Below are 23,237 nucleotides of genomic sequence, written 5' to 3' on the forward strand. Positions count from 1 at the left end.
CTGGATGGTGTAAACGAACCATCAAACTTTTAAACGAGGGGGATTTCTAGGAAAAAAAAAGAGAAGAAAAACAGAGATTAATGAGTAGAGCAATTAAACTTAGTTTCTAAGTCCAGAGGGCAGCCAACTGAGATGTTGAACTTGAAGCATCTGTAGATGGTGAAGTGAGGAGAGCAGTGGCAACCTGTTGGTCTTCCTGGTTTGCAGTTTGAAGCATCTTTGTTGATGGCACAGACATTAAGGTCACAGTCACGTTTGCGTCTTGGAGAAGAGCATAGACGCATCCAGCTTCAGGTCCCAGGGTTTCTTTAGAAAGTTCCGATAAGTTTCTGGACAGTTGGCTTTAGTTCCCAGTGACTGCAAGTCAAGATGAAGAAGGAATTCACAGGGCCTGGACTCCATCTTAGGCCTGTTCATGCTGATCCTGCTCGGCCACCTTTCCAATGGACTCTGAACTCTGTGTTTAGTGCCCATGAAAACAACAACAGAAGGATAAGACCCCCTCCAGACAGGGGAACCTTGAAGATCGTATCTAGGTTACTCATTGCCTAAGAGAAAACATACACTAATCACCCCTTCCTCCAGACAGGCCATAAATTTTTCTGTATCTATCAGAGTGTAACCTCGGGTTTATTGATTATTGGCTAATTGTTTAACTGTTGACCACATGAGCACATAGCACGTGAATGATGGGGTTATTGGGATTGTATTTTCCTTGGTTTATGTAAGTCTCAAGGAATTTGGAGTGGTGGGTTCAGACACGTGCACATGGGGTATAAAAGATTTTCACAGATGCTGGTCAGGGTCCTTGGCTAAGAGGAGACTCTGCCTTGGGCCCGCCGGTGTAATAGACTGCACTCCACCATCTGCACTGTCCTTCTGAGTGAGTTTGTTTCCTGGAACGTGTGGCTACAACAAAGAGGGAAGGGACAAAAATTGGAAACATTAATTTAAAGAGTTGTAGCCACATTTCTGGAGAAAACTAGAAGAATTAATAAAATGTGCAGGATGGCAGAATCTGTTCGGGTTTAAAGGCAGATAACAAAGCATAAAGGCAAATGGAGTCTAACCAAGAAGTGAAAAATGGCTCAAAGACCATGAATAGGACTATGATGTAATAACCCAGGAGGATGTACCATGCTTTCCCACTGAAAGTGAGAGGTGTCGAATTTTTTAAAAGGCACAGTGTGAGAGATGTGAGTTAAGTTTTATTGGGGGCAAAATGAGAACTATAGTGTCTGAAATAGTGCTGAGGAAATGCTCCAAAGAGTTAAAGAGGGAAGGTGTCAGAATATATGTGACTTTGGTGAAGGGAGTTATGCACCACCAAGCACACATTTTACGAAAGATGCCCGTGAGTCAAGAAGGTTGCTGTTTAGTTATGAGGAGCAGATGTCTCCATAAGTGACTTTCACGCTTTTCTATATGTGAGAAGATGCTAGAAATTGGGCTCATAAAATCTTCTCCTGAAAGTATCTAGCTATCTGAAGACCTGTTCTGCCACTTTTTCCCAGAGCACAGAGAGCCTCATTCCTGAGGCTCATTTCCACCCCGAACTCCTTTTAGGGAGTGTCAAAAGTCAGCGGCTGCAGTGTCTGGTGGCTTCCTTCTTATGGAAGCACGTGGCAAGTGACAGTTTTTAGTTGGCAGAGATCCCAGGGTCCAGTGGTGAGTCTGACTCCTCCATCTGAGTCACAGCTCCTAGAAAACCAGAGATGGATAGTAAAGTTGCCAAAACAGATTTTTATTCAAAAACTCTCGCAACAGGGGCCAGTATAGATTTGGGCTCAATTCCAAATATGACTTCAAATCTTCAGTTTTATATTTTTCCTGGAGTATAGTTGCTTGACAATGTTGTGTTAACCTCTACTGTACAGCACTGTGAGATCCTGAGTTTTCTTAAGTGGGGATTTACAGCAGGAGTTGGAGGTGGGGATGGAAAATTCCTGAGAGGGTAGGGAATTTCTGCTGAACTGACCAAACAGGATTCTTGGAGAAAGAGCATGGGGGTGATCTGATGTCACTGGTGGGGGGAGGAGTGGAGGATGAGAGATTTGATCAGATACCGTGGGTGGGTGGGGGTGCTCAGTGAACCGACGTAGCAAGATTCTTGCTAAAACATGTGGAGCCCTGGTTGAGAAAAGATCTCGCAAGAGCCTGCCCAAGTTGTGGTCAAGGAGAGCGTCTTTGTCGGTGGCCGCCCTCAGACCAGTGGAAGGAAGTCCCTCATCCTCCTCAAGCCTTAGCATCAAAGGCCTCACTAACCTGAGGAGAGAAAGACCACCCAGACTGGGTTAAGCAGAGTCCTTCCTCAAAATCCATGGTCCCATTCTCCCTCGCCACCTCAGAGGCATCTAATACACCGTTCCAGCTCCACCCCACCCACTCCGGGGCCACTTCCGGGACTGGCAGAGACATGCTTGGGCTCCAACCTGACACCACCTGGCCCCATATGTCAAGGATGTCGGTCCACATGTCTGCCTCCCCCTCCCAGACTGTGGGCTTCCTGTGGGCTTCCTGTGGGCAGGAGCTGTGTCTGATCAGCAGTGTCTACTGTAAAGCCCAGCCTGGTCCATAGGAGACCAACAGGACAGGTTCACTGAATGAATGAACCAATCAATGGATGACCATGACCAGGGCTTTTCAACCTTTTGACCGAAGAGTCCCTCTTCTCCTTGCAGTAGCTCTTGTGAAGGGGCAGTAGGTACTGCAGGAAAAGCAGGGTTGCTCATGGAAGGATGAGTAGGAGGCCTCCGACTCCTGTCTGCTCAGCCTCCCCTTCCCCAGAGGTCACCCCTGGGTGTCGCGGGAAAATCCACAGCTTTGGGGAGCCTCTGAAACAGCTGCTCTGGTCTCCGCACTTGGGGAAACCGACGCCCCTCACAGGCAAGGGGTCAAGCCAGGACCCAGGACCTGGCACCCTGCTGGGCTCTCAGTCACTTGTCCCACTGGCCCCAGCGGCCCGAGTCCTCGTTAAGAAGGTGCAAAGAGGTGACATGAAAAGTCAGAGGCTGAGGATTCAGAGCCCAGCACCATCACTAATGGCCTGGCTGACTTTGGGCAAGTTACCTGCCCTCCCTGGGCCTCAGTTCTCCAACAGAAAAAAAAAAGATGGGATGGATGGAGAGTGTCGTGGACTGGACGCCGGCAAGCTCTCAGCCCACTGGTTGCTCGTGTTGTCCGATTGCTGGACCACAGCCCTACTTTCCAACCCTCCCAACACTTGCACTTCTGCTGGAGGGCGGCTGCTTCTGTCAGGCCAGAGGCAGGGAGGGAGCAGGCCATGCCCACCGCTAGGCACCAAGGAACCTGTTTTCCCCAGAGCCGGAGACCCAGGAGGGAACGGCTGTGCTTTCCCCTGACGCCTGGCCAGTGGGTGCCATGCCAGGGAGGATCCAGCGACGAGGAGTTGAGGAAGGAGGGTTTTAATAGTTTGAGGAGGGGACGTCGAGTCCTGGGAACAGTCTCTTGGGGTCGCAGCACTTGGGAGAGTCTGGGGTGAGGGAGGGGGCAGGCAGAACCCCTTAGCAGCAGAATGCCTCCCAACACCCAGACTTTCAGGAAGGTGAGGGTGTGTTTGTGTGTGGAGGGGCCCAGCTAGGGCTTCCATGGGCAAGGGGCCCAGGCCTCTGTGGTCCCCTCCTCTGGGGGACTCCCCATCCTGACTCCATCCCTGCCTGGGTTGTGGGGGCAGCGGGGGTGGAGATTCAGCTCAGAGAAGTCGGGGGTCAGCCCGGGACGGTGAGGAAAAGGTGGGCTCCCGGGAGGATCTTGGCGACTGGGCACGTGGGGTCAGGGCATGCGGGGGGCCACAGCCGTCACCCACTGTGGCCAGCAGGACAGCAGGGGGTGAGCGGTGGTCCCGCACTCGGTGAGTGCTGACCCTAGCCCCCAGGGCAGGCATCCTAGAAGCTGCAGCTCTGCGGGGCTCGGTCCAGTCCTGTCGTGGTTTTTTGTAGACCTTCTCGCCACTCCCACAGCCCTCCCCTGGGGACTGTAAGTCCTCGGGGCCCCCGGGAGGGCCGAGGTTCCTGGTGGATGTTCTGAGCATCCCTGGGGTCACAGTGCTGCACCACTGGGCCTTAGGGGTTGATGCCAGACAAAGACAGAAGGCAGGACGCGGCGGGGTGCCCTGGGCACCCGGAGGCTGCTGACGCCTGGGCACGCCTGGGAAGACATCAATGCTGGCGCCGTCGGGAGGCGGCCTGCCGGGCCTGGCCCTCCGCCCTCCCCAGCCGGTGGCCCCCCGGCCCGCGGGGCCCTGTCCCCAAGGCTCCTCCGTCCCCTTCTCCTGCCAAGACCGCTCTGGTCTGGAGTCTGGTCCCCCCGCCGTGTCTCCCCGCTCCCCCCTCCTTTCCCTGTCCTCATCCTGTTCCCCGTCTACCCCTTCTTGAATCTTCCCCACGGCCTCCTGCCTGGCCCTGGTCCCTCCTGCCTCTGTCTCCTCCTCCTCAAGCTGGGTTCCAGCTCTCGGCGCCCTCCGCATGCAGCGGGATTCTGAGTTGACGCTGCAGCCTTGTCCCTCCTCGTCCAGGGAGAGAGGCTTCTGGCCCATTCCACTCCCTGGCCTGGCTGCTGCGTAGGGGGAGGCGCGGGGGAGGGCCTGGCCGTCTAGACCGTGACCCTTTGGCCTGTGTGTTTGTCAGAGACTGGGGACGCTGGGTTTGGGGCTTCCTCAGAGTGCTCAGGGCTGCAGAGTCGTGGCCAGGCTGTTCCTCTGAGCTGAGTGGGTCAGCGGGAGAGGCAGGAAGGCCTGCCTGGGGGTGCACGTTTGTGTGTGCCCCCATCTGGGTCCCTGTGGACCTGGGGCAGGGTGGGGGTGGTGCATGTGGGTTCTCTCAGGGCCCAGGAGCCTGCTTAGAGGCTCTTTGGGTCACTGAGGCTGGACTTCAGGGCTGGGACCCAAGCCCTGTGACTATCCGATCTGGGCCGGGACTCATGTGCCAACGATGAAGGCCAGGATGGGGCCACCTGCTCTTTAACAAAGCCCCTTTAACAATCCTGCTCCCCCCAAAGCATGGATCACCCCAACTCATCCTGCAGGAGCAGCGAGGGGCCCCCAGAACCCAGACCTGTGACCAGCACTCCGTCTGCCTGGGAGCTGCCCTAGGACACACTGAGCTCTGGGCCCATGCGGCTGCTGCAGGTCTTGAAGACTCTGGGATCCACCCTTTCGTGCCTGGCTCAGTCAGTGAGAGGCCCCCGATCCCTTCCACACTTGGGGGAGACCCCAACAAGGCACGCACCGCCCCCTTGCTGCATCCAGGATGAAGCCACACCCAGGGCTGGGCTTGAGGAGCCTGGTGGCCAGGGCCAGGGCCCAGACCTTTCTGAGTCCTCTGGACCACCGGAAGGCTCCCGGGGGGAGGCGGCCAGATGCACCGGGGGCTCCCGATCCACCCCCACCTCCACCTGCTCCATCCGCCTGGCCCCCAGGGCCAGAGCCTCCTCCCAGCTCCTCCGCCAGCCCCAGGGGACCTAGGGCGGCACGGGGGGCGGCTCGTAGATGCTGCAGTTGGGCGTGGGGCCCTGGCAGTAGATGTTGAGATAGTTGCGGTGCTCCTCCCTGTATGTCTGCTTCTGGAGGCACAGAACCACGCTCCTGTCGCACTCGCACGTCTGCTTGTCACACTCGGTCTGGTTGAGCTCGCCTGTGGAGAGTGGAGCGCGCGGACCCTGAGATCACAGGGGCCTCTGAAAGTGGTCCTGGCCAGCCGCACCATCGTCCGGGGGCCCACCCTGGGCCTGCAGGCGCAGGAGGTCAGGGCCGGGGCCCAGCCTCTTGCATTCCCAGACCTCCAGGTGCCCCTGACGTGTGGGAAACACACAACCACGGGAGCCCAACAGGACAGTGTTGAGTTGGGGAAACTGAGGCTCAGGATGGGGTGTGGCTTGCCTAAGTCACCCAGCAAACCTGAGGCTGAGCTGGGGTAGAAACTCAGGTGTCGGGAACTAACCCCCATCTCCACCCCGCCCCCTCCCCACTTTCTACCATCACAGGCTTCCTCTCTTCAAGCCCAGAATCCCAGCACCCCCACTCTGGAGGGCGCTGTGGTAAGGATGGAGGGAGCAAAACACTCATGAAGAGCTTAGCTCAGTGCCTCCCACAGAGCAGATGTTGTTGTTGTTACTATTGGCCTTCAGAAATCATCTTCCCGTGAGTTCTCGGCCTCGGGTGAGCTTTAGGATCACCTGCTTGTCATTGTTTGTTCTGCCGCTAAGTCGTGTCTGACTCTGTGACCCCACGGACGGCAGCACGCCAGGCTTCCTTGCCTTTCACTGTCTCCAGGAGTTTCCTCAAATTCATGTCTGTTGAGTCGGTGATGCCAGTCAGCCATCTCATCCTCTGTCACCCTCTTCTCCTCTTGCCCTTAATCTTTCCCAGCATCGGGGTTTTTCTAATGAGTCAGCTCTTCACATCAGGTGGCCAAAGTATTGGAGCTTCGGTCACAGCATCAGTCCTTCCAGTGAATATTCAGGGTTGATTTCCTCTGGGATTGACTGGTTTGATCCCCTTGCAGTCCAAGGGACTCTCAAGAGCCTTCTCCAGCACCCCAGTTCGAGAGCATCAATTCTTTGGTGCTTGGCCTTCTTTGTGGTCCAACTTTCACATCCATACTGGATGCGACTACTGGAAAAATCAGAGCTTTGACTATATGGACCTTCTGTCAACAAAGTGATGTCTCTGCTTTTTAATATGCTGTCTAGATTTATCATAGCTTTCCTTCCAAAGAACAAGTGTCTTTTACTTTCATGGCTGCAGTCACCATCCGCAGTGATTTTGGAGCCCAAGAAAATGAAATCTGTTTGGAGGGCTCCTAAAACAAAGGCTATCCCACCCCACCCCTAGAGATTCAGATTCAGTGAGTCTGGGGTGGGGGCCTGATATCTGCATTTCTAACAAGTGATGCTGATGCTGAGGTTCAGGGAACCCCTTTCGAGAACCACCCACTAGCCCAGTGGTTTGCAAACTTGCAAACTTTCTATCAGCAGAATCTTTTCTCTGACGTGAAACTCTTTACCAAAGACGAATATCTCAAGCACCTGAAAGAGAAGCCACTTGAGCTACAAAATACATCAAAGAGCCAGCTGGACCACTCAGGGATACCTCCCCATCACTGCTCACAGCAGCTGACCTGCTGGTCCCAGGACTCCCCAGAACCCAGTGTGAGAGCCACAGCTCAGGATGGTCCACAGTCTTAGGGGTTGAGGAGGGAGATTTGATCTGCTTAATGGACTCCTGCTCAAACAGTGCCTCCACTCTACATCTGAACTGCAGCATCTGAGTACCACTCAGCCCTGGGCTGCCAAGGGGCACCAGCAGTGCTTGGGTCCCCACCAGACTCTTTACCAGAGAACAGGAGTCTTGAGTTGTTTTCTTTTTTGCAAAACTGACGTTGCTCGTGAGCTCTTAGTGAGGCATGACGCACAGCCTGGTTAATGTAAGGGGACAAAGGGAGCCTGGGGCTACCCAGGGGACACCTGCTGGCCCAGGCAGGAGGCGCCACAGGCGGGACTTCTGGGCTGACAGCTCGGATGTGGCACCCTTCGGGTGGGGAATGACCGTGAAGAGTCTATGGCAAAGTGAGGGAACCTGCCAGGCCTGGCTCCAGCATCTCAAATCCCTAGAAACACTGGGTGTTGTACCATGGGGCCACCTCATCTACTGGGGTCCCCGAGAGAGAACTAGAAGGGAAGGGGTCTGCTCAGATCCAAACCCCTCAATGTACCCATGGGGAGACTGAAGCGAGGTGGGGAAGGACCCTGCCCAGGGCCACATGGGGAGGAGATGCTGGCCAAACCTGGGTGTCAACACAGGACTCCCGACTCCCTGGCCAGCCTGCTACAAAGTCTCAGAATCACTCAGGATCTGGTTAAAAACACAGAGAACTGGGACCCTCCAAACTTGACCCACTGAATCAAGATTGCTCTCTAAGTTCTCCAAAGCTGAAGTGGGGACTGAAGAATCAGGGTGCCCATTCAGGTGGGGGCCTCAGAGCGCTTCAGGGGGATGTGCCAGAGCCTATTAGATTCAGCAAGCAAGCAAACAAAAGCAAGGTGTCCAGTGAAATCTGAATTTCAGACAATAAACGTTTCAGTATAAGTATATTCCAAACATTGCATGGGATATACTTATGCTACTTCTTTATTTTATACTAATACTAAATAATTTTCTGCTAAGGTTTAGTGTAAGTATGTTCCATGCACTATTTGGGCTTCCCAGGCGAACCCGCCTGCCAATGCAGGAGGCATAAGAGATGCAGGTTCGATCCCTGGCTCGAGAAGATCCCCTGGAGGAGGGCATGGTAACCCACCCCGGTATTCTTGCCTGAAGAGTCCCATGGACAGAGGACTCTGGCAGGCTACAGTCCATCAAGTCAAATAGAGTTGGACACTAATGAAGCAGCTTAGCACGCACACACACACACACACACACACGCAGTATTTAGGATATTTGTTGTTGCTGTTCAGTTGCTCAGTCATGTCTGACTCTTTGCGACCCCATGGACTGCAGCACACCAGGCTTCCTGTCCTTCAGTATCTCCTGGAGTTCACTCGAACTCATGTCCACTGAGTCAGTGTAAACTTCCATGAAAACACTTTTCATTGTTTATCTGAAATTCAGAGTTACTGGGACCTCCTGCATTTCATTGGCAGCCCTGCCCCCGGCACAGGCTAGGGGGATGGCTGGCAGTTCAGGCTTTTCCTGGGGAAGGGGTGACGGGGGGCACTCACTGCAGACGATGTCAGTGTCGTTCTCGATGGTGTAGTCGTAGTGGTCCACATAGGTGCGGCAGCCCAGGTCAAAGAGCTTCTGGTAGCAGCAGTCGTGGGCATGGCAGCACCTAGGGGCAGGGAGGGGAGAGCAGGCAGACGTGGCCAGGCTTGGCCCCTCTCCCACTGGCAGTGAGCCCTGCCATGATCAGCTGTTCCCATCCCTCACGTAAGACCTTCAGACGGTGGCCCAGAGAGGGCAGTTACTTGCCGGAAGTCACACAGCCAGAAGGAGTCAGGCCAGTGCCCCGGGATCAAGTCCGTGACCCCCTCTCTCTGTCCTCTCCCCAGAGCTCCGGCTCTCCCCACCCTTGAGCCCTGGCTGCAGCTGTAGGAGGGGCAGGGTGGGAGGGAGGGGCCTGGGTGAAGTCCACAGCGGAGGAGACCGGCCAGATGCAGGGGCTACTCCTGGCTGTGCAGGATGGCCAGGGAGGGACCAAAGTCTGGAGGGGTAAGTGGGGCTTGGGGGTGGGGGACATGGAGCCACTGCTGATGTGGCTGTCCCATCCCCTCTGGTGAGAGGCAGGCAATTAGTCAACATGCATTTATGAAGCCCCCAGGGATGCCAGACTCATGCTGGCTGCTTTGGGTTGGGGAAAGGAGGAGAGGACAAGCCATGGCTTCCAGGAACTCCCAGCTGATGGAGGAGGCACAGTCCTGCTCTCCAGGGCCTCCTGTCTGAGCAGGCAGGGGTCTCAGCCCTTGCTTTGTCCAACACAACAGTGTGACTGTAGCTCTCATGTGTGTTTGAAAGAAAGTGAAAGGAAAAGTGAAAGTGAAGTCACTCAGTTGTATCTGACTCTTTGCGACCCCACGGACTGTAGCCCGCCAGGCTCCTCTGTCCATGGAACTTTCCAGGCAAGAGTACTGGAGTGGGTTGCCATTTCCTTCTCCAGGGGATCTTCCCGACCCAGGGATTGAACCCAGGTCTCCCACATTGCAGGCAGACGCTTTACCATCTGAGCCACCAGGGAAGCCCATGCGTGTCTGGGGACAGGTCAAAGGTTCCGCTGAGAATGGGAATTCTAGACCTTGGTGCTGGGAAAGATTGAGGGCAGGAAGAGAAGGGGGCGACAGAGGATGAGATGGTTGGATGGCATCACCCACTCAATGGACATGGGTTTGGGTGAACTCGGGGAGTTGGTGATGGACAGGGAGGCCTGGCGTGCTGCGGTTCAAGGGGTTGCAAAGAGTCAGACACGACTGAGCAACTGAACTGAATGCCTCCAAGCCCAAGACCTTGGAAACAGACAATAGGAAGTGTCCCAGACGGTTGAGGAGAACGTAGGTCAAATGTCAGGCTTCTGGTTACAAACTCAGCACACAAGCCTCCTCCTTGGGGTAAGGGCCTTCCCCCACCACTGGGAGACTGGGGACGGTCTGACCTGGGCTGTCCCCGCCCAGTTCTGAGCGTGGCCCAGCCTCTCGGGACCTACCAGTCCACCTCGTCCATGGGCAGGCCGCGGCCCCCCAGCCCGCAGTAGCAGCCGTAGCCCACGAAGGACAAGATGGCGTTCCTCCCGGTGACCGTCTCCACCATGGACTTGAGGTTGAGCAGGCTGCTGCGGGCCGCAGGCAGGACTGCGAGAGAGAGCCGAGGGGTGTGGTGAGCTCCCAGCCCCATTCGTGGCCGCTCCTGCCCACCTGGCTGGGGCCAGGGGACGGGAGACAGGGGCAGGGGAGGAGGGCAGAGCAGAAGGAGGCAGCACTCCACAGGGCGCCCCGTGCGGTGCTCTGCCCACGTCCTCACACCGAGCCCCACAGCCCCCAGAAGAAAGTGGGCCCTGCCCGCCGCCCTTCCATGCCCGAGTCCATCAAGTGCTCACTGCAACCCTGTAAAAAAAAAAACCCATTTTACAGATGAGGCGATCGAGGCCCAGAGCATTTACCAACTGGCCCAAGGAGACATTGTTGAAAATCAGTGGAGGCAGAATTTGGACCCAGACAGGGAGAGCCGTGTGCCTGATACACCCTAAGGGGCTTGCTTCCCAGATGCCACGTGCTCTTCTGAACAGGGTTCTGGGCCCTGCTGCTTTGGCCTGGCTCCTGGGCTCCCAGCAGGGCCTGGGGCGGGAGCATCTCAGGGTTAATCCGGAGACAATTGGGTGTTCTGGACACACACGCACGCGCGCACACACACACACACATGCACACACACACACGTGCACACACACACACACGCACGCACGCGCACACATACACACATGCACGCGCGTGCACACACACACACATGCACACACACACCCGCACACACACACACACACACACGCCCAAGTATACATTTCTTCCCCTTTGTCCTTGTCTCACAGGTGGTGCCACAACCCTTCAGATACCAGCAGACTCCCGGGGTCAGCTTCCTGGCGCCCTTCAGGCAGCTCACCCCGGGGCCATCTGCTGCCCTCCTCTGTCTCCCTGCCTCCCGGGCTCCCAGGCATGCTGGCTCCCGGCTGAGTCAACACTGAGCCTGGTGTTTGGGTTCTTACCTGGGTGAGGCTGCGCACCTGCCCCCCTGCCCCCCATTACCACACAGGCAGGAGGGCCGCTTTTACCCCATTTTATGGATGAGCAGCTGAGGCTCAGAGAGGTGGTTTGCCCCATGCAGCCTGGAAGTGGCAGAGCCCAGACCTGGACCCGGGTCTGTGACCCCCCAGGAGCTGGGATGCCAGCTCACCACCCCTCACCCCTGCTGCCTCCCCCGGGAGGCTCCTCCAGCTGTGCCTGGGGAGAGGCGCCCAGTTCCACACCTTTGCCCCTGCTCTCAAGTCATGCTTCCCACCCCGCTCTGCGGCCAGATAGAGGAAATGTAGTGGGAGAGGGAGGAAGCCGAGAATTTCAGAAACAGAGCCCAGATGGAATCCCGAAGGCTGAAGCGACTTGCTTCTGGAGACTTGGCTGTCCAACATCCCTAGTGATGATGGGGGAACTCACCACCTCAACCTGCCTTGGTGGGAAAGGCACAGACTTTGGAGTCAGACAGATGCGGGCCCAGAACTAAGGCTCCCTAGGCCTCGGTTTTCCCATCCGTAAAATGGGAATGACAACCCCAGCCTCCAGGGAAGTGCAAGCACCCAGCTCACACCAGACCCTTGCTCTTCCCACGGCGTCCCCTCTCAGGGCTTACTGGGACCCTGGGCCAGGCCTGCCCTCCTGTCAGAGAACTAATTTAGGGCATCCCTCTCCACCTGCCTCTTCCAGGGCCTGGGACCGACTGCCTGCTGTGAGGTCCTGGCCTCCTGCCCCTAGTCCTGTAGGTGTTACCCCTGATGGGGGGCAGCTTCCATCCCCCGGACCCCTCAACCATCAGTTCTCACCTAAAACTCACCCATCCACATGCAGGACAGACACACGTCATACTCTTACACGCAGGCAGATGTAAACACACACTCACCCGCTGCACACTCTCCTCCATATATAACACAGTTACACACACACTCACCCACAAATGCCTCTCACACGCACATGGTCTCACAAACAGACCCACACTCACCTCCCACACCTTTATACACGCATACACACTCCCACTGTCACACATGTGCAACACCCAGAGTGGCCACGTCCGCACTCCGCTTGGAGCAGAAGAAACAAAACCTGTGTTCACTCAGTCTGCAGCCTTTGTGCCCGGCCCCTGGGCTGGGCTGGACACAAGGGGTTATTTTCTAAATAATAGGTCACTTTGCCTGAATTCAACCAACCATTTCTCATGTCTGGCTGCATTCAACTTCATTTTGTCTCTGGTATTTTCTTTCTTTGTCTCAAACCTGGTTGGGTTCAGGGGCTGCTGAACAGGTGGACAGAAGGCCAGTGGAATACCCAGCCTCTCTCCTGCCTACACAGGGCACCTGCCACCAGGATGCCTGCCCATGTGTCAGGAGCCTCGGTGGTCCCGGGGGTGGTCCTTCCAGAAAGAAGAAGGAAGAGGCTCCTGGACCACCTCCATCATCTTCCGCTACCTCTCACACCCAGACACTGCTCCACACACGTGTGTGCAGTTGTGTGCTCCCTATATTCACCTACACACTCCAGAGACACACACTGCTGTGAACACGTGCTCACCCATCTTCCAGACGTGTGTTACACACACAGACATCATCATGTGCTCAGACACACCCCCTACACATAGACGTGTGGATACCTGCATGCAAGCTCACGAGTTCCGTCTGCATGTACACATGTATGTACACAAACGCGTCTTCCTATGTACACAAGCGCCCCAGTGTCGCCAAGCGCCCTGACGCCCAGCCACCAGCACCATTTTATGATGCTTGCTCAACTGTGCGCCCCGCACCCTGGAGGCTCGTAAACAGTTAATGCTGACCTCCTCGGGCGTGTTTACAGGTGGCTGGAGGAGTAAACAGCTGCAGAGAGGGAAGGAAGCCCGGCAGAGCCGGGGAGCAGAGACCCAGCGGTGGGTCTGAGAGCCTGTGGCCAATGGCTGAGTCACGGGAGAAAGGCTGGAGTCGGGGTCAGAAGGAGGGGTTTCCCAGCACCTTCACTCACCGCTGCTGGCTAGGATGGTGATGGTGATGAAACTCTTCATCCCCAGGTGAGATCTGAGAGGGGAAGAGAGCCCAGTCCTTAGTCTGTCCCTCCCCACCGCGTGCGGTTCCTGGCCTATGGCTCCCTCCTGAGCCTCCTTACATCCGCAGTCAACACCACCCCTCGGTGCCCGGGTTCCTGTTGCCCTTGCCCTGTGATTAGCTCCTGCAGAGACATCTGAGCACCTCCTGCCTGCCTGCACCTCTGGGAGCAACAGCCCCCAGCAGTGCAGAGCCGGGAGGCACAGGGAGCCTCCTTCCCTTCCACCCGAGCCAGGCTTCCAAGAGACAGAGGGCTCCCTGTCTCTCAGGATTGGACCTGGTCGCACATCAGAACCAGCCCCTTCCATTTGCACGCCAGTCACGTGACCCCACCTGGTGGCTGGCTTTTGTATCTGGAGCCAGGAGACCTGAGTCCCTGGGTTCAAGCTGCAACTCTACTTCCAAAATGCTGTGTGACCATCAATAGATCCCTTACCTTACCCTCTCTGGGCCTCAAGTGCCTATGAGGACTGATGGATCCCAAGGCCCCGGTTGTGCAGAAAAGGCAATATCTCAGCCGTAAGCAGAGGCTCAGACTTTCTGAAGAAACAGGTTCTAGGAGCCAGCTCTTCGCCCACCTCCCTGCTCATCTCCACCGAGGGCTCCATCCCGGGGAGGCAGGCACGTACCTGGAGGTTCTTGAAGAGGTCCTGAGGCTCGGGCCTCTCCTCCCAGGGGGTTGTCTAACCAGCCCCTTCTTCCTGCACCCTTTGGGGTTGGCCGGAGCCCCATCTGGCATCTTCTGGGTTCTGGGGGGCCAGCGACATAGGTCTCGCAAGGTCCGCAATCCGCTCCGATGGCTGCGGGGAACAGGCCCCAGCGTCTCGCTGCCGCTCACTGGCAGGGGAGTGCCGGGGCAATGCCCCTGGGCAGGAAGCGGGTGGCACATGGCCTAGAAAAAGGAGGCCCCGCCTCCTCCCTCCGCCCCCGCCCCGCCCACAGTCGCCGGGTCACATCCCACCCCAGGGTGCTTGGGCCTGCAGGGGCAGGGGCTTGATGTATCAGAAGAGGGCTTGGCCTTTCTCCAAGCATCTGAAGGGAAATGAGCCCACGTTCTCTCCTTTCCCACCCGAAAGGGATGAGGATAAGTTAAAGAAAAACATTCAGTAATATTTGTTAAAACACAGCCAGGCAGACCATTTATTCAATGGGGTTATTGGACCAGGTCTGGAGGGACCGCTGACTCCCAAGAGCCCTTGTAGAGAGAAGTTGAAGGTTGTGAGCCTGGCTGGGAAGCAGTTGCCATCAAACTTCTTTCCAACAAAGGAACTTATGAGAGTCTTGCATCCTGGGGACTGATAAGCAGGCTTCTGGGTCAATGTGCTGAGGCCTCCCCGGCAATGCCCTGAGTCCACGATAACCAAGAGACAGAAGGCTGGAAACTGCTCTGATGAAGTCTTGCCATGGAGGAGACAGATTGGATTCAACTCAAAATAGAAGAACCTAGAAAGTGGGAATTTGTAGCCAAGGTGCAAGGTGGAGGTCAGTGGATGGGCAATTACTAAGAAGAAACATCAGGAGTAGCGGAGATTCTAGCTTAACCCACCACCAGAAGGATCTGGCTGAAGGCAGGCAGGATGGTGTCACCTAGCAACGGGAGTGAGGAGCCCCATCAGACATCAAGATGAGGAATCCTGGCTGAACTGACTCAGCAGTACATGCGTGCTCAGTCTCTTCAGTCATGTCCGACTCTGCAACCCCATGGACTGTAGCCCACCAGGCTCCTCTGTCCATGGGATTCTCCAGACAAGAATACTGCAGTGGGTTGCCATGCCCTTCTCCAGGGCATCTTCCCAACTCAGGGATCGAACCTGCATCTGTTGCTACTCCTGCATTGGATCGAACCTGCATCTCTTGTGACTCCTGCATCGGCAGGCCGATTCTTTACCACTAGAGCCGCCTGGGCTTTCCTGACTGAACAATGCCAAAATGAATACAGAAGCCCAGAAGTTGAGGCCTAAGAGAAGAAAAAGAGTTCAAGGAGCCAGAGCAGAGTTGGGTCAAGGAGCAGCTCTGTCAGGGAGGCCCTCCATGTGGATACGCGTGTGCCTGCAGGGCATCCCTTCACATCTGGAAGCGCTTTAGTCTAGAATCTGCTGAGAACTCTCCACCTGCATCTGCAAGCTGTGGGTGCCCACCTCTGGCTGAGACTGGAGTGGGCCACAGGTGCAGGCAGACAACAGGAAGCCGCCAGCGCAGACGTGGGAGGGCGAGCCTGCGCGTCTGGGACGGGGCTACTCTGCACCCCTCGCCACTGTCATGTGACCCGACACCCCTCTGCGGGGCCATCCTAGGCATCCTGTGGGCTTGGGCAGTGCCCCTTACCTCCATCACTAGACCCAGTAGCTGCTGCCTTCCTGTGCTCCAGCCTAGCTTCCCAGGTGGCACTATGGTCCATAGGGCTGCAAAGAGTCAGATAAAATGGAAGGGACTTAGCACGCACGCACGCTCCTCCCTGCTCCCACCACCACACCCCGCTGACTTTTGAGAAGCAGAAATGGCTCCACACATTCCCAAATGTGCCCTTGGGAACCCAGTCACCTCTGACTGAGATCCTTGTGGCCTGGGAGTTGGTGCTGTTCGCCTCTGGTAGGGGATAGCAGCACAAGTTGGGGAGAGATGGAGTAGGGGAAAGACGGAGTGGGGGAAAGATGGAGTGGGGAGGAGCAGAGGGGGCCGGAGCCCTGAGAGACCCCCATTGTGGACGGTTACATGGATAAGGGGCTCTGACCCCAGCGCCCTGACTTCTTGACTCTGCCGTCCTGACAAGCTAGCTCCGGTCCTTGGGCCTCTGTGTCCTCAGCTGCAGGGCGGGTATAACCAGGCGTCACTGAGTAAGGATCCTGCTCCCAGATAATAACAGACAACAGGTGTTGTGTGCTATGAGGCTTAAGGCAGGTGCTCAAGCTTGTAACCTGTGTGTTACTGAGCCGAGGTCTGTTCTTCAGCCTTGAGATGGATTAAGGTGGTGGGAGTGGGAACAGGGAGGGAGGGGAGGAGTTTGACCGGAAATGAAACCTCCAAATCGCGGCCCACGTTCACATCATCTGTCCCTTCTGACGTCCCCAGACTTGCTGGTGAGGAACAGGAGTGAGCCCCTCCCCACCCAGGACTTCCCTCCCCACCCCCGGCTTTTCCGGCTTGTACTTCTGGCTCTACCAAACCAGCGGGCTGGCTGGTCCCATTTCCCGCTTCCCAAGCCCCTCCTCTTCCCCTGCCCAACTTCCTGTCTGTGGGTCCAGACCCTTCTCTTTCCCAGGAAGTTATCCTAGAAAAGTCCCACTGCATCTAATCACCCATCCCTTCATGGATGCTGGTGACTGGTACCTGCTGATACAGTCTTTTGTGGGCACCTGTACATGTTTTGGTCTGTGGGTCTTTGCATTGCACTCAGGCCAGAGATCCTGGGGAACAGAGGGCTGTCATTTCTCCAATAAAGACCAGGGGTTCCCCCAAAGACAGGGGTTGCATCCGCCCTGTCAGACGGGAGCTCCCTGAGATCAGAGTGTGACGATGGGAGGGTGAGGCTGGTCTCTGCCTTCACTTGCCTATGCAGAGCTTGGCTTCAGTTCTCTATTCGAGTTTTGCAGATGCCTCTTAATGATATCACTCAACTCCAAAGGAGGAACAGCCAAGAAGTAAGGCCCAATCCATACTGATGATACAGCTGCCAACATACAGGTAACCGGGAGCCACTTAGATCCATGCCAAGGAGGTCATAGCTGGGGCGGAGGGCAGGCGGGGGTGCCCTGGGAGTCTTTGCATAGTCCTGGGCCATTTTCTCATCCCACACTCCCACAGGCTGCCACCGGTTGGGCTGGTCCCTTGAGGGGAGGATGGGCACTTCCCCTCTCTCTCCTCTCCCAGCCATGGGCGCTTAATCAGAAAAGTCAAGAATAAACTTGTCGACCCAGTAATTCCACTTCTGAGACTATAAACCGAGATACAAACCCGAGTAGTTCCTAGAGGCAGATGAAAAAGAATATTGACTGTGGTATTCTTTACAATGTTGCTGCTGCTGCTGCTAAGTCACTTCAGTCATGTCCGACTCTGTGAGACCCCATAGACGGCAGCCCACCAGGCTCCCCTGTCCCTGGGATTCTCCAGGCAAGAACACTGGAGTGGGTTGCCATTTCCTTCTCCAATGCATGAAAGTGAAAACTGAAAGTGAAGTCGCTCAGTTGTGTCCGACTCTTTGTGACCCCATGAATCACAAAACGCCAGGCCTCCCTGTCCATCACCAACTCCCGGAGTTCACTCAGACTCATGTCCATTGAGTCAGTGATGCCATCCAGCCATCTCATCCTCTGTTGTCCCCTTCTCCTCCTGCCCCCAATCCCTCCCAGCATCAGAGTCTTTTCCAATGAGACAACTCTTCGCATGAGGTGGCCAAAGTACTGGAGTTTCAGCTTTAGCATCATTCCTTCCAAAGAAATCCCAGGGCTGATCTCCTTCAGAATGGACTGGTTGGATCTCCTTGCAGTCCAAGGGACTCTCAAGAGTCTTCTCCAACACCACAGTTCAAAAGAATCAATTCTTTGGCACTCAGCCTTCTTCACAGTCCAACTCTCACATCCATACATGACCACAGGAAAAACCTTAGCCTTGACTAGCCGGACCTTTGTTGGCAAAGTAATCTCTCTGCTTTTTGAATATGCTGTCTAGGTTGGACATAACTTTCCTTCCAAGGAGTAAGCATCTTTTAATTTCATGCAGTCACCATCTGCAGTGATTTTGGAACCCCCCAAATAAAGTCTGACACTGTTTCCCCATCTATTTCCCATGAAGTGATGGGACCAGATGCCATGATCTTCGTTTTCTGAATGTTGAGCTTTAAGCCCACTTTTTCACTCTCCTCTTTCACTTTCATCAAGAGGCTTTTTAGTTCCTCTTCACTTTCTGCCATAAGGATGGTGTCATCTGCATATCTGAGGTTATTTATATTTCTCCCAGCAATCTTGATTCCAGTGTGTGCTTCTTCCAGTCCAGCGTTTCTCATGATGTACTCTGCATAGAGTCAAATAAGCAGGGTGACAATATACAGCCTTGACGTACTCCTTTTCCTATTTGAAACCAGTCTGTTGTTCCATGTCCAGTTCTAACTGTTGCTTCTTGACCTGCACACAGGTTCCTCAAGAGGCAGGTCAGGTGGTCTGGTATTCCCATCTCTTTCAGAATTGTCCACAGTTTATTGTGATCCACACAGTCAAAGGCTTTGGCATAGTCAATAAAGCAGAAATAGATGTTTTTCTGGAACTCTCTTGCTTTTTCCATGATCCAGCGGATGTTGGCAATTTGATCTCTGGTTCCTCTGCCCTTTCTAAAACCAGCTTGAACATCAGGAAGTTCACGGTTCACATATTGCTGAAGCCTGGCTTGGAGAATTTTGAGCATTACTTTACTAGTGTGTGAGATGAGTCTAATTGTGCGGTAGTTTGAGCATTCTTTGGCATTGCCTTTCTTTGGGATCAGAATGAAAACTGACCTTTTCCAGTCCTGTGTCCACTGCTGAGTTTTCCAAATTTGCTGGCATATTGAGTGCAGCACTTTCATAGCATCATCTCATAAACTCATAAACTCAGTTAAAAACCCTTTATCCAAATACAGTCATCTTCTGAGATACTGGGCTTCCCTTGTGGGTCAGCTGGTTAAGAATCCGCTTGCAATGTGGGAGACCTCGGTTCAGTCCCTGGGTAGCTTTGACTAGACGGAACTTTGTTGGCAAAATAATGTGCTTTTTAATATGCTGTCCAGATTGATCATAGCTTTTCTTCCAAGGAACAAGAGCCTTTTAATTTCATGCCTGTAATTTCATGTTTTTTTTAATTTCTTTTAAGTTCATATTTACTAGCAATAAAAAACCAGAAAATGAATTGAAAAATATGCTTTAACAGTAACATTTAAAAATATGAAATATTTAGGGATAGTGGAAAAGATGAAGGAAGAAAGTGAAAGTCACTCAGTTGTGTCCAACTCTTAGCAATCCTATGAACGGTAGCCAACCAGGCTCCTCTGTCCATGGGATTCTCCAGGCAAAAATACTGGTATGGGTAGCCATTCTCTTCTCCAGGGTATCTTCCCAACCCAAGGATTGAACCAAGGTGCCCTGCATTGCAGGCAGATTCTTTACCATCTGAGCCACCAGGGAAGCTCATGGAAGCCTTGTACATAGATAACTATGAAACAATGCCCAGAGAAATCAAGAAAGACCATGTTTATGAATCAGAAGACTGCATTTTATTAAGATGTCATTTGCTCTATAGCGTCAATGCCCTCTCAATCAAAATCCTGGTTCACTTTTCTTGTAGAAACTGACAAACTGATCCTAAAATGCATATGGAAGTGAAAAGGACCTAGAATATCAAATTGACTTTGAAACAGCAGAGTTGACAGATTTATACTACCTAATTTTAAGGCTTATTAAGTTACTTTAATCAACACAGTATAGACTAGTGTAAAGACAGTCAGTGGAATAGAATAGATGATCCAGAATTAGACCCATACATTTATGGAGAATTTGTTTTTGACAAAAGTGTAAAAGCAATTCCGTGGAGGAAGAATAGATTTTCAAAAATGGTGTGGAACAATTGAAAATAGATCTGAAAAAGAAGAGGGAAAGAAGGAAAGGAGGGAGGAGAAAAAAAGGACAAAAATTTTTATCCATACTTGTCACCATGTTAAAAAATTAATCAGAATGGATCATAGTTCAACAAGGGTACCAAGACAATTCAAGAAGGAAAGAGGCCTTAGAAAAATGATGCTGAAACAACTAGGTATCCACATGTAACAAAGCGAAGCTGGTTTCCTTTCCCATGCCATACACAAAAATTAACTCAAAATGGATAATAGATTTAACTGTAAGGATTAAAACTATAAAGCTCTTGGAAGAAAACATAGGAGTAGATCTTTGTGACCTTAGTTTAGGCAGTGCTTTCTTAGATACTACAGCAAAAGCGTAAGTGACCGGAAAAAGGGACAAATTGAACTTCATCAAAATTAAAGACTTCTGTGTTGGAAACCATACCCCTAAGAAAGTGAAAAGACAGCCCATAGGATAGAACAGTATATGGGTAAATTATACATCTGATAAGGGACTTGGGTCCAGAATATGTAAAGAATTCCTGTATGTCAGCAAAAAGATAACAGCCCAATTTAAAAATAGGTAAAGGGCTGTTCACCTTAAATTACCACCCCATTGTTAATTGGCTATACCCTAACACAAAATAAAGTTTAAAGTTTGGGGGAAAAAAAAAAACAGGTGAAGGATTTGAATAAACATTTCACTAAAGAAGATTAACAATGACAAATAAGCCCAAGAAAATTTGCTCAACATCATGAGTCATTAGAGAAACACAATCAAAACCATAATGAGAGATGACTTCACACCCACTAGGATGACAATACTGGCCATATATATATACATACATATATGACAAATGATAACAAGTGTTGGCGTGGTCGTGGACAAGCTGGAAAGTTTATATTTTGCTGATGGAAATGTAAAATGGTGCAGCCGCTTTGGAAAACATTTGACAGTTCTCAAAGCGTTAAACATGGAGTTACCATACATGACTCAGCAACTCCACTCCTAGGTACGTACCTAAGAGAAATGAGAACATACATCCACACAAAAATTTGCACACAGATGTTCATAGCAGCATTATTCATAATAACCAAAAAGTAGAAAAAACAAAAGAAAAAACAAACGTTCATCAGTTGATGAATGGATACATGAAAGGTGGAATATCTATTCAATGGAATGTTATTCATGTTTTATTCAACTATTGTTTGAATTCATGTCTTATTTGACAAATGTTTTATTCAACAATTAAAAACAATAAAATATTGATACATAAGACGAATGAGCCTCAAGAACATTGTTAAATGAAAGAAGCCAGTCACAAAAGGTCGAATATTATATGATTTCATTTACATGAAATTGCAGATGAGGCAACTCTATAGAGACAGAAAGTAGATTAGCGGTTGCCTATGGCTTAGAGATGGCTTCCCTGGTGGCTCAGTGGTAAAGAATCCTCCTGCGATGCAGGAGACTGCCTGCAATGCAAGAGCTATGCTTTGATCCCTGGATCGGGAAGATCCCCTGGAGAAGGAAATGGCAACCCACTCCAGTATTCCTGCTGGAAAAATCCCATGGACATAGGAGCCTGGGATATTACTTAATGTTGGACTTGACTTAGTGACTAAACCACCACCACTAGGGCTTAGGGAAGGGAGTGTGCGGTAGAGGAGGTTGGGGAGTAACTGTTGGGGTGGTTTCTTTGGAGCATGTTGAAAATGTCCTAAAATTAGATTGTGGTGATGGCTGTACAACGGTGAATATACAAAATAATTATATTCTTGAAATGAATGAATGGTATGGTATCCAAATTATACTTTGGTAAAGTTATTTTTAATGGATTATATTATTCAGCTTTAAAAAGAAAGGAATTTTTGACATATGCCATATGAACAAAGTTCTCAGGAATGGAGAACTTCCAGATGTTAAAGCTGGATTTAGAAAAGGCAGAGGAACCAGAGATCAAATTGCCAACATCTGTGGAGAAGGCAATGGCACCCCACTCCAGTACTCTTGCCTGGAAAATCCCATGGACGGAGGAGCCTGGTAGGCTGCAGTCCATGGGGTCGCTAAGAGTCGGGAATGACTGAAGTGACTTCACTTTGACCTTTCACTTTCATGCATTGGAGAAGGAAACGGCAACCCACTTCAGTATTCTTGCCTGGAGAGTTCCAGGGACAGAGGAGCCTAGTGGGCTGCCGTCTATGGGGTTGCACAGAGTCGGACATGACTGAAGCGACTTAGCAGCAGCAGCAGTTGGATCATTGAGAAAGCAAGAGAGTTCCAGATGGAAAATCCCACAGACGGAGGAGCCTGGTAGGCTGCAGTCCATGGGGTCACGAAGAGTCAGATATGACTGAGCGACTTCACCTTCACCTCTGTTTTATTGATTACACCAAAGCCTTTGACTATGTGGATCACAACAAACTGTGGAAAATTCTGAAAGAGATGGGAATACCAGAGCATCTGACCTGCCTCCTAAGAAATCTGTATGCAGGTCAAGAAGCAACAGTTAGAACTGGACATGGAACAACAGACTAGTTCCAAATCGGGAAAGGAGCACATGAAGACTGTATATTGTCACTCTGCTTATTTAACTTCTATGCCAAGTACATCATGCGAAATGCTGGGTTTGATGAAATGCAAGCTGGAATCAAGATTACCGGGAGAAATATCAGTAACCTCAGATACGCAGATGACACCACCCTTATGGCAGAAAATGAAGAGGAACTAAAGAGCCTCTTGATGAAAGTGAAATAAGAGAGTGAAAAAGCTGGCTAAACACTCAACATTCAGAAAACTAAGATCATGGCATCTGGTCCCATCACTTCATGGCAAATAGATGGGGAAACAATGGAAGCTGTGATAGACTTTACTTTCTTGGACTCCAAACTCACTGCAGCCATGAAATTAAAAGACGCTTGCTCCTTGGAAAAAAAAAGTTATGGCCAACCTAGACAGCATATTGAAAAACAGAGACATTACTTTGCCAACAAAGGTCTGTGTAGTCAAAGCTATGGTTTTTCCAGTAGTCATGTATGGATGTGAATGTTGGACCATAAAGAAAGCTGAGCACCAAAGAACCTATGCTTTTGAACTGTGGTGTTGGAGAAGACTCTTGAGAGTCCCTTGGACTGCTAGGAGAACCAACCAGGCCATCTAAAGAAAATTAGTCCTGAATATTCACTGGAAGGACTGATACTGAGGCTGAAACTCCAATACTTTGGCCTCCTGATGCGAAGAACTGACTCATTGGAAAAGACCCTGATGCTGGGAAAGATTGAGGGCAGGAGGAGAAGGGGACGACA

At 52.3% G+C, this 23,237-nt stretch overlaps 1 protein-coding gene across 1 annotated transcript; it reads right to left on the reverse strand.

Moving 5' to 3' along the window:
• Positions 1-1,723: 1,723 nt before the first annotated feature.
• On the reverse strand, positions 1,724-14,201 carry PLA2G2F (phospholipase A2 group IIF). The gene is made up of 5 exons (XM_027521699.1): positions 13,982-14,201; positions 13,273-13,325; positions 10,212-10,356; positions 8,737-8,846; positions 1,724-5,651 (listed from the first exon to the last, which is right to left on the reverse strand). Exons 1-5 carry the CDS (start codon positions 14,089-14,091, stop codon positions 5,479-5,481), a joined length of 591 nt encoding a protein of 196 aa, XP_027377500.1. The 5' UTR covers positions 14,092-14,201; the 3' UTR covers positions 1,724-5,478.
• Between the last annotated feature and the right edge of the window lie 9,036 nt (positions 14,202-23,237).

The sequence above is a fragment of the Bos indicus x Bos taurus genome, chromosome 2 (genome assembly GCF_003369695.1).
Source record: "Bos indicus x Bos taurus breed Angus x Brahman F1 hybrid chromosome 2, Bos_hybrid_MaternalHap_v2.0, whole genome shotgun sequence".
NCBI classification, from domain to species: Eukaryota; Metazoa; Chordata; class Mammalia; order Artiodactyla; family Bovidae; genus Bos; species Bos indicus x Bos taurus.

Bases quoted from the DNA above. Each gene is read 5' to 3' on its own strand.
- PLA2G2F (XM_027521699.1), bottom strand. From the start codon at position 14,091: ATGCCAGATGGGGCTCCGGCCAACCCCAAAGGGTGCAGGAAGAAGGGG. The intron at 8,847-10,211 runs GTAGGTCCCGAG...CCCTGCCCCTAG, and splicing joins CCCATGGACGAGGTGGACTG to GTGCTGCCATGCCCACGACT. The intron at 5,652-8,736 runs GTGAGTGCCCCC...CACTCTCCACAG, and splicing joins CGACACTGACATCGTCTGCA to GCGAGCTCAACCAGACCGAG.